The following is an 11890-nucleotide window of genomic DNA, read 5'->3' on the forward strand; positions in this document are numbered from 1 at the left end:
TCTCCTGCTCAAAGAGTGTTATAATGCAACACGTCAATGATTGATATCAACCCAAATCTCTTCATTTGATACCCAATCTATTGATAGAAATAAACCAAAACAGCTAAATGTGTTAAATTCTCATCCGGATATGGCAGGACTGGGCTGAGTGACAGTACAGCAGCATAATGGCCTGTAACAACACAAGAGAGGGGTGTGGGTGGGTGATCGACAAGGCATCTGACCACCTGACCACCCCTCTCTACCTCTCCATCGCTCTCTCTCTCCCTCTCTCTCTCCATCCCTCTCTCGCTCTTTTCAGAATTTGTGGAAGCATGATGTGGGATGGATAAACAGACAGGAAGTTTGACTGTAAGTAGACTGACAGTTTGTTAATTGGACGTGTTATAGGCAAAATATATGTTTTTTTTTTTTTTTACGAGGAGTGCAGGTGTGTCTATGCAATGGTCAAAGGGTATGACCCTGTTGACCTCTCAGGGGAACACATCTCAGCTTGTATGTATGGAGCCTAATTCACACAGTCAAATACCTTTGGAGCGGCTACCGGTATATGACTTTAGAATTTTACACGAGTTCTTCTAAGCTATTTGAGATCAATCATATTTTAAATCAATTTAACGGAGAACAAGGTTTATAAAGTATATGACTATATGAGTGTTGAACAAGGTTTGAATTCATTTACATAAGAGTTTAAGGCAATTTTATCCCCAATGGATAAATCACGGTGACTTTACTTTAGTTTAAGTATGCAGGAACCAATGAGCAACTAGTATAAAAATAGTATAATATAGTTACTATATAATCTGGTAATCCGGAGGTTCCCGGTTCAATTTCCGCTCCTCCTGGGCAGCGTCTCGAAGTGTCCTTGAGCAAGACACTTAACCCCTAATTGCTCCCGATGAGCAGGTTGGCTCCTTGAATAGTTGCCTCCGCCATCAGTGTGAGAATGTGTGAGTGAATGGGTAAAATGTGAGGATTTAAAAAAAAATATATATAAAAGCACTATATAAAAATGCAGCCATATAGTATACTAGTATATATAAAATATTACTTCAAATACTTTATGATTTCAATGTATGACACATCATTTGAAAGCTTACATTCTGTACTTTCATAATCTGTAAAATCTGAAAAATTACAGAGGGAGACATGAGACACAAACTGCTGGACCGTATCAGAGGTCAGATATGCTAACAAACCACTGATGAACCATCAGTTACTCAAGATCTGTTGTGAAATCCTTCCAGAATGGCTTCTACATCTCACTTCCCAATGACACACTCAGTAAAGAAATCGAATTGTTCGAATTGACTCTCAAATCTCCTCATTCTACCTGCTTATCTCGAATTTCAAAAGTTAACTCCAAGTTAAATAACATTTGTATTTCATCATTAGCTCCTACAGTAGGTACCTCACACATAAGGTCATCATGATGTGTGCCCTGTACAGTTAAGTGTTACCGAAATCACTTCCCAAGAATAACAAATGAAGTTTCTGGGATAAAAGTGATTACATACAGTACGGCGCCCCAGTGGCGCACCACGTTAAGACACATGCTGCGTAATCGTAACGTCCCGGTTTCGAATCTGGCCCAGGACATGTGTTGCATGTCCTCCCCCATCTCTTCACCTGATTTCTCTCTCTGACTGTCCTATCAATAAAGCACAGAATGCCCCTAAAAAATATCTTTAAAAAAATATATTATTACATTCTTGTGGGGTGGGGTAACTTTTGGGGGGGGGGGGGGGGATTTGGGTGGCAATAAAGATGGAAAAAGTGATAAAATAGGACTCAGGTACAACAATCAATTAAAACGTTTCCTGGTCGAAATATATTTCTATGTGATATAAACAGCAGCACTGTTGATCATCATAGTTGCTCTGTGTATCATTGCCCTGGAGTTGTAATTGCAATTCACACAATTTTCAATTCTGTTTGTGTGGGAAGTAGGGACATTAGTGTTCATATTTCAGAAATGCTGATGATTCCATCGTCAAAACTATTACTATTTTGTAAGTAAATGTTGTAGATGTTTTTTTTTTTATATATTCACACAGCTGAACTTTCAGCTGAAGTTGAAAGAGTGCATGTAACTTTAATTTAAATAATGGATATCTTGTTTTGTAATTCAACTATGTATGATGCATCTCTGTGTCTAACCTACTTCTGTAGATGGCCTCTATTGACCCTGACCTTCTGGAACCCCCTGGTGACCCCCGGCCTGGTGACCTCATTGAGATCTTCAGAGCAGCCTATCAGCACTGGGCTCTCTACCTGGGAGACGGTTACATCATCAACTTAACACCAGTTGGTCAGTAAGAACCTGGTTCGTGTGGCTGGGGGATATGGAAAAAAATAAATATCACAATATTCACATGGTATGGACAATAATAACATGTTAGGTAACTCATGCATGGTAATGAGAAGTGTGACATTTCTTTGACTGAAAACGTTGTTTTTTAACTGACACTTAAATATTTCCGAAATCATTCTGTGAGAAATGCTTTCTCACAAAACAAACAAACAAACAAACAAACACCTACAATATTCAACAAATGCAGATACCATCTATTACCATTCATTATAATTACCAATATCTAAACACACAAGTCACAACATACACAGAGATCATCTACTGTCTGTGGAATATAAAAAAAAAAAAAAAAATACCAAATGTGATGACAAGTCATTAGCCTACCAAGGACAGCTGACAGACAGTAGCCTAACAGGGCTTAAGGGGGGGGGGGCAAACATAGACCAATGAAAGCAGATGTCCCTGAACTATTCCTATTAGACACACTATTCTGCCCTGCAGAAGCTAACCGCAGTAACTACTGCAAAAAAAGTTATCTGACTATCCAGTGATTTTGCAATTACTGCAATTCTTTTTTTTTTAAACTTTATTTTTTAGCGTTTATCGCTTTTCTGGTCAAGCATGACCGACAGAAACAGGTTGAAACGGGATGAAGAGCAGGGGAAGACCTTCTGAGAAAATACGGCGGGTCCGGGAATCGAACTCGTGTACCCCAGATCCGTGACGAGCACGGTTTTCCCCGACGCAGAAATAGCGCCGAGATATGCGGTGAGCTACGGGAGCTCCCCATTTACTGCAATTCTTTATAGCCCTTTTCTCTAAAACAGTGCAAGATTCAACTCTGAAACGTTGTCACAAGTTAATTCATTCATAAATGTTTTTAATGCATAGGTATATCAACGACAATAGGTTCACTGTGGTATGTTCATGTTGTAAACGGGCCAGAGAGCTGATTACCAGAGGCTCTGAGCAGTGTACCTGTGCAGTATCGCCATCTTTCATTCAAAAGGTGTAACTTTATATTGAAAATCTATTTCAATGGACAATGATGGAAATGTATTCAAATGAAATACTTGTTGTTGACCGATTTAAAAGATATTTGGGAATTCATATCCTTGGCCTGATGTCAGACTATGTGCAACATTTCATCCAAATCGGCCATGTCGTTTACAAGATTTGCTGCAGACAGATACACAAACACACACATGCACACACCGGATCGATTACATGATCTCCTCCAGGTGTCCACCTAGTGGAGATACTGATATTATCTTAGCTTACACAATTTGCCTTCAGTTGGCATCTTTCTTACATGATTCCTTTGCCTCATTTTTTGAGGTCCTCCTGACATATTGACCCTCAGGTTGTCCTCTAATATGTAGTAGGATTAATACCATAGGTGGCTGTTATGGATACGATGGATCGCAACCTGAAATGGGCCTTGGGTTTGTTTATGTTTGTTGTCCCCACATGACAAGAATACTAGTGTTAGGGATGCACTGAAAACACCACTGGTATCAGACATCGGGTCTCAATACCAGATAGACAAGGTATCTGTAGTATCTGTGTCAGAGAATCTATCCAATACTGAGAGTGTGACATGTATAAACCAAGGTGACTTGGATCTCTATAACAGAGAAAAATGGATTGTACAGTATCTCAATCATGTTTGTCCAGTAGTGATGTGACGTTAGTGAACAATCCAATTCTTTTTAACAGCTCTTTGGTATGAATGAAGGGAACCGAGTCATTTATTTTTATTGTTCGTTGTGCCCATTTCACCACCTGCCCTAAATCCATTCCCCTTTACGTGAACACATGTGTGGATCTTGTTGCTATGAATCTAAATGCTGCATGCACTTTATTGATCACAATCAAAAGTTGTTATGAATCAAGTAACTTCATAACAGGTACAATAACATGTCAGGTGGGACCCCTTCTGCCTTAATGTGATAAGGATATAAGCAGTTTTTTTTCTCTGTAAGAACAAATCAGGGATGTTTTCGGGGACAGGCTATGGTCGAGGAAAGATGACTTAATTCTGAGACTGTCCCCGAAAATCACTATATATCTATATATTTTCATTCAAACTTTGGTGGACGCTTAATATCACACTCATGTTGGATATAATACATAGTACATACTGTACATTCTAACGATTTGAGGCTTTGTTTCCAGGGGCTTTAAGTATCTAAGTTTGAATCTGATCCAAATCAAATCCTATCCTTATCTTAGTGATTATTTTGTGGATAAACCAAAGATTTAGATTTAAGACTGATAAACAAAGTAAGCCCTGCCCCCTAAGAAAAAGAATGATGAGCCGTTCTTTTGAGCGGCTCTTGGAAAGGACCAGGGCCAAAAGATCCGGCTCCCTTCAAAGAGCTGTAATTCCCATCACTATTGTCCAGTGACCCCAAATGGTCTGAGTCTATACTGATTGACTGATCCTAGGAGTCAGAACCAGTATTGGTGGTAAAAACATGGTATTGTGCATCTCTAACTAGTAAATACATTTTTCTAGCCTGTGTCCCCTGGCCGAAAGAGCCTAAGAACCCCTCCTGTAGGTCTCTCCTTTTAATTCTCCGTAGAGGAGAAAACGAATTGGATCTCATTTCAATAAAGTATTCGAAGATGGGCGGCTGGGTAGCGCAGCGGACTAAGCGTCTGCCTATACCACCACAGAGACACTGGTATCGAATCCAGCTGTCAGCGGTACCTCCGGCTTGGTCGGTCGTCCATACAAACCAATTGGCAGTGTCAGCGGGTGGGAAGCCGGCGGGGTGTGTATCCTGGTCGTTGTAAACAGCGACTCCTACAGGTCGGTCGGGGCGCCTGCTCAGCGAGGAAGGGAACTGGGGGAAGTAGTGTGAGCCTCCCACGCGTTACCCTCCCCCAGTGAGAGTCCTCGCTGTCAGGTGAAAAGAAGCGGCTGGCTGACTCTGCATGTATCGGAGGAGACATGCGATAGTATCTATCAACCCTCCCTAGACCGGCAAGTGGGGGGAAAATGTGCGCAACGACCAGGAAGGGAGGGAAGGTAATTGGCATAACGACTAAAAATTGGGATGGGAGAAAAAATACAGAAAAAATGGGGAGAAAAAGTAGATAAAAAAAATAAATAAAGTATTCGAAGATGACACCCCCTGAAAAGCAGCTCTCCCCTCCTCTCCTTCCCCAGATGAGAGCCAGGCGGCTGCTATGTCCAGTGTGAAGTCTGTCTTCAGTCGGAAGGCGGTTGTGCGCATGCAGCTGCTGAAGGAGGTGGTGGGAGGCGACTCGTACCGCGTCAACAACAAGTACGACGACGACCACACGCCGCTGCCCGTCTGCGACATCATCCAGCGAGCCCAGGTCCTCATCGGCCAGGAGGTCTCCTACGACCTGCTGGGGAGCAACTGCGAGCACTTTGTCACCTTGCTGCGCTACGGGGAGGGGGTGTCCGAGCAGGTCTCTCACCCTTTCTCTCTCACTCTCCGTCTCCTTTGCTTTCTCTCTTGCTGTTGCTTTCTCTCTCTCTCTCTCTCTCTCTCTCTCTCTCTCTCTCACTCTGTTGCTTTCTCTCTCTCACTCTGTTGCTTTCTCTCTCACTCTGTTGCTTTCTCTCTCACTATGTTGCTTTCTCTCTTTCTCTCAATCTGTTGCTTTCTCTCTCACTCTGTTGCTTTATCTCTCTCACTATGTTGCTTTCTCTCTCACTCTCTCTCACTGTTGCTTTCTCTCTCACTCTGTTGCTTTCTCTCTCACTATGTTGCTTTCTCTCTCTCACTCTGTTGCTTTCTCTCGCACTCTGTTGCTTTATCTCTCTCACTCTGTTGCTTTCTCTCTCACTCTCTCTCTCTGTTGCTTTCTCTCTCTCACTCTGTTGCTTTCTCTCTCACTATATTGCTTTCTCTCTCACTCTCTCTCTCTGTTGCTTTCTCTCTCTCACTCTGTTGCTTTCTCTCTCACTCTGTTGCTTTCTCTCTCACTCTCTCTCACTGTTGCTTTCTCTCTCACTCTGTTGCTTTCTCTCTCACTATGTTGCTTTCTCTCTTTCTCTCACTCTGTTGCTTTCTCTCTCACTCTGTTGCTTTCTCTCTCTCACTATGTTGCTTTCTCTCTCACTCTCTCTCACTGTTGCTTTCTCTCTCACTCTGTTGCTTTCTCTCTCACTGCCTTTCAGCCCTTGGCCTCTGTCTACTGTCTACTAATTTCTGTTCTGTTATTATGTGGTAAAATGCCAATCTTGAGGTCATTCTTGTACCCCTCTCTCAAGTAACCTTGCAGATGGTCCATTCACTCTTCAATGTATAGCTTCACGCTGTATAATTCCATCACTAACAACAATTCATCTGAGGTTCTTTTATGCACAGCAGCGTCAGAAAGAAACAGAGGTTTCTTTCACACACTTTGTTTCTGACTGCTACTGTACTGTACAGCTGAGGTTCTCAACCTTTTTCATATCCAGGACCCATGAATGATTACACATTAGTCTGCAGAACGTCTTTGTTGTTAGATGTGATTAAGTCCAGTATTCTATAGAGATACCAGTAGAGAAAGTGATTTGTTTAGATGTGATTAAGTCCAGTATTCTATAGCTGAGATACCAGTAGAGAAAATGAAACCTGTGATCAAAATAATTACTCTTATATATGTTGTCATTGGCCAAATCTCTAGGGTAATAAATAATGAAATTAAACTATTCCAAAATTTACTGGGGACCCCGGACTCCACATTGAGGACCACTGCTGTATAGTGTTCAACGAAGACCCTATTATTATAATAAAACTTTTTCTTTTCATTCTTCTGGCATGTTACCAGTTGATTCCAATCAAAATATCATCAACTAGGCAGTGAGGTGAGCTGTGTTTCTCTGCCTGCTTGAGTTGGTTGCCATTCAATCCTATGCAGCTGTCAAAACATTTTACAATGTTACAAATACTATAAACAAAATGTTTTTTCAGAGTGATTTCATAGTTAAACATTTTTGTACAATCCCCCTATTCAATTGAATTGCAGCAGGCAGATTGACTGAAACCTCCATTCAGTCCAGTCGATGAGATTGTGAAAGAAAATAATCCGATATGATGCCAGTAGATAGAAAACACAAGGGTCTTATAAGTTGAAAATGACTCCTCCTCATCCATTGAAGGAGTTTGTTCTAGAGTCTCCAAACTCGTACTAATGCTCACCTTGTGTCCCGCAGGCCACCAGGGCCATCGGGGCCATCAGTCTGGTGACGGCAGCAGCCAGCGCCTTCTCCGTGCTGGGACTGATCAACACGCGCTCCAGGAACAGGCCCTTCTGACCCGACGTCTTCCTCACTGCAGGGCGCACCGTTTCCCAGCGCGGCTGCTGACATAGGAGTTTTATTCCTGAATTTTTATTCATAAGAGACTGTACTGTATACTTGAGTTGTGAAACTTCTTTCATTAATAAAGATTGCATTGCATTGCATTGCTTGTTGTGTGTGTCTGTGTGTGTATGTGTGACAAGGAAATTGAAAGGTAAAAAAGAGCTAGCGCCCTCGTGAATATAGATAAATCATATTCAGATTCCTTTATTGTCACGTATTTCAGTACCTTACAGCAAAGAAAGAGTGAAATTAAATTTGCTGTGGTTCACTGTATGCTTGTATGCCGTGACAAATAAAACTCTTGACTTGACTTGACTTGTTCCTCGACCATAGCAGCTTCCAATAATATAAATACAATAAAATGAGCATAGAATAAGAATAAAATAAGAAAAAATATGAACAAAGAGCTGTTTGAATTCCAAAGGCCCTCGTTAGAACCTTGTTAAGATACACAGTGTGGACTCAATCATATTCCAGGGGATTCTATACCAGAACCTAATGTATTATACTATACTGTGTATGTACATAGAAAGTATGTATTTCCATTTATAAATAATGGCTGTGGTGGACTTGTGTGCTGCCCCAGGCGGTTGGTGTGACTTGTCAACAGCTAACGCTAACAAGCTGATTTTAACTTATATTTACTAGGGATGTCCGATATTATCGGCCTACCGATATTATCGGCCGATATCGGCATTAAAATGTGATATCGGTTGATATCGGTATCGGAAATTAAGAGTTGGACAATATCGGTATCGGTAAAAAAGCCAATATCGAGCATCCCTAATATTTACCCACTGAGCAAATAAAGAATATTTGAAGTGTAAAGCCCCCCCCCCCCACGATCAATAAGGGAGAACTATGCCCAATCGAATCATTCATACATGTCATTCCTTTGGTCTAAGACCGTTAGAAAGTATTAGTGATAACAATCAACTCTCCCTAATCCAAAAGCGTGTGTGAGTGATATACAACTCAAACTCTAAACTCAAACATGTGACGTCTTCAAATATAAAGTCTGGAGCTGCTCCTTCCATAGACAATGAATTGGGGAAATACACCTCCATTTGAATGAAAGTCATATTCTAAGCTAAGTTGTTTTGTTCTTTATTGTTCAAATACCTGTAGGCTTCGAATCAGCTTGTCAAACAAAACGTCACACATACCGGTGGCGTCTATTTGAAAGGCAACCGGTTCATGCTTCCGCGTTTGTGTTTTGCGCTCTGATTGGCCACTGCTGTTTCTGGTCGCACCAATCGTGTGACGGCAAGTTATTTCGCCGGTTAAGCTTAGGCGACTCTTTCGAAGTTGGTTAAGGTTAGAGTTTGTCTTAGAGCAGCGCGATAGAACGCCAGCTCGGAACTAGGCAAAATCTGCATATGGCTCGCCGACAACAAACTATCATTACACATGGGCAAAACAGAGTCCATTCTCTTCGGTTCAAATAACAAACTCAGCAAGACCGATGGCTTCTCAGTTACAGTGGGTGACAATATTGTCACAAGGAAAGATGAAATTACCTACCTGGGTTCTCCTAGAGGCTAATCTTTCCTGTGATAAAATGGCATCCAATGTAATAAAAAAAGTCAACCAACGAACTCGATTCTTGTACCGGATCTCCTCTCTGGTAAACAAGAATACCCTGAAGACTCTGGCAGGAGCACTCATTCAAGGGTACTACGACTATGCTTGCACCTCATGGTACCAAAGCACCTCAAAGGCACTAAAAACCAAATTACAAACATCTCAAAACAAACTAGTCAGACTACTGCTTGACCTGACTCCTAGAACCCACCTCACCCCTGCCCACTTTGACAACCTAGGGTGGCTTAGAGCAGTGGTTCTCAACTGGTCTTGCCTCGGGACCCAACATTTTCCTTCGTCATTAAGTCGCGACCCAAAATGTTGAACCAAATGTAAAAAAAAAATATTTGCAGTAATACGCAATCTTTCAAAATATGAAATAAACACAAAAAAGTGCAACAAAAGTGCAACTATTGCTAAAAACCCAATGAAATAAAAGAATAATACATAATATATGCTTCTTAGCAGATTTCTTAGCTTAACATAACAGACCTAAATTTGGGGGAACTAATGGGATAACTGAGTTTGCAACAAAAGTGCAACTAGGGCTAAAACCCAATGAAATAAAATAATAATAAATAATATGCTTCTTAGCAGATTTCTTAGCTTAACATAACAGACTTAAGTTTGGGGGAACTAATGGGATAACTGGGGTTGCAACAAAAGTGCAACTAGGGCTAAAAACCCAATGAAATTAAATAATAATAATAAATAATTATGCTTCTTAGCAGACTTCTTAGCTTAACATAACAGACCTAAGTTTGGGGGAACTAATGGGATAACTGGGATTGCAATAAAAGTGCAACTAGGGCTAAAAACCCAATGAAATAAAATAATAATAAATAATATGCTTCTTAGCAGATTTCTTAGCTTAACATAACAGACCTACGTTTGGGGGAACGAATGGGATAACTGGGGTTGCAACAAAAGTGCAACTAAGGGCTAAAAACACAATGAAATAAAATAATAATAATAATAATAAATAATATATCCTTCTTAGCAGAATTCTTAGCTTAACATGCAGGGGACTAATGGGATAACTGGGGATGATGTTTGCTCCTGACAAGAGTCTCAAAGTCTGGGGTGATTGTAGACAAAGCAACTCTGAGGTCATGCTCAATGTCCAATCTGTTCCTCCGCTTTGTCTTCAGCTGGACCAGAGCTGAGAAGCCACTTTCACAAAGATAGGTAGTGAAAAAAAAAGGTAAAAAAAAAAAAAAAAAAAAATTTACTTTTTTTTTTTTTTTTTTTTTTTAACACACACATCCGCGACCCACTCAAAATGGCCCCGCGACCCACTTTTGGGTCGCGACCCACCAGTTGAGAAACACTGGCTTAGAGTAGACAACAGAGTACAGCAACTTGCAATGGGCCTGGTCTACAAGATACACTACACGACCAAGGTACCCATGTACATGTCAAAATACTTCCCAAAGGTCAGTGAATACCACGATCACAACACCAGAGGGAGCTCTGAACGTGCTGTATCCAACCAACTTACTACTTATCTCTTACAGAATGACCTCCTAGACCCTAATCAGTCAGGCTTCAGGACTGGTCACTCCACAGAGACAGCCCTCATTGCGGTCACAGAGGCACTTCACTTAGCAAAAGCGAAAGGCCTCTCCTCTGTCCTGATTCTCCTAGATCTATCTGCAGCCTTCGACACAGTCAACCACCAGATCCTCCTTGCGGCCCTCGCAGGAATGGGAGTGGCTGGCTCTGCGCTGACATGGCTGTCATCATACCTCAATGACCGCTCCTACCAAGTGTCATGGAGAGGGACCCTGTCGGCCACCCGCCCCCTGCGGACGGGTGTCCCCCAGGGCTCGGTTTTAGGACCCCTTCTCTTCTCCCTCTACACTAAATCACTGGGTAACATTATCACGTCTCATGGCTTCTCCTACCATTGTTATGCCGACGATACTCAACTCTTCCTCTCCTTCCCTCCCTCAGATATCCACGTCTCTGTGCGGATCTCGGCCTGTCTGTCCGACATCTCAGCCTGGATGACGTCCAACCACCTCAAACTGAACCTAAGCAAAACAGAATTGCTCCACCTGCCGGCCAAATCCTCCCCCCTAACCGACCTTTCAATCACAGTCGAGAATGCAGCTGTGACTGCGTCCCCGACCGCCAAGAACCTTGGTGTTGTCCTCGACGACCAGTTGAACTTCTCTGCTCACATCGCAGCGACGACCAGAACCTGCCGATTCCTCCTGAGCAACGTCAGAAGGATACGCCCCTTCCTGACAAAAGAAGCCACCCAACTCCTCGTCCAATCAACAGTCATCTCCCGCCTCGACTACTGCAATGCACTGCTCGCTGGCCTCCCGGCCACTGCCACTAAGCCTCTCCAACTCATTCAGAACGCAGCGGCCCGCCTGATCTCAAACCTACCGAAGTCGGCCCATGTCACCCCACTTCTTAGGGACCTGCACTGGCTCCCCATTGCTGCACGAATCCGCTTCAAGGCCCTCGACCTAGCATACCGTGCGGCAAAGGGAACCGCTCCCGCCTACCTCCGGTCAATGGTCTCTAACTACACACCCTCAAGACCCCTACGCTCTGCATCTTCTGGCCGCCTCAGACCTACTCCTATCCAAGCTCCGGGAGGGTCATCAAAGAGAAGTCGCCTATTCTCAGTCCTTGCCCCA

At 42.5% G+C, this 11890-nt stretch overlaps 1 protein-coding gene across 1 annotated transcript; it reads left to right on the forward strand.

The window, feature by feature from the left end:
* Window positions 1–324: 324 nt before the first annotated feature.
* Window positions 325–7601, forward strand: plaat1 (phospholipase A and acyltransferase 1; the record flags this gene model as incomplete). The annotated part of the gene is made up of 4 exons (XM_084309354.1): window positions 325–351; window positions 2173–2311; window positions 5493–5761; window positions 7500–7601. 4 exons carry the CDS (start codon window positions 325–327, stop codon window positions 7599–7601), a joined length of 537 nt encoding a protein of 178 aa, XP_084165480.1.
* Between the last annotated feature and the right edge of the window lie 4289 nt (window positions 7602–11890).

This window comes from Notolepis coatsorum, assembly GCF_963971535.1.
Source record: "Notolepis coatsorum genome assembly, chromosome: 2".
Lineage (NCBI taxonomy): Eukaryota > Metazoa > Chordata > Actinopteri > Aulopiformes > Paralepididae > Notolepis > Notolepis coatsorum.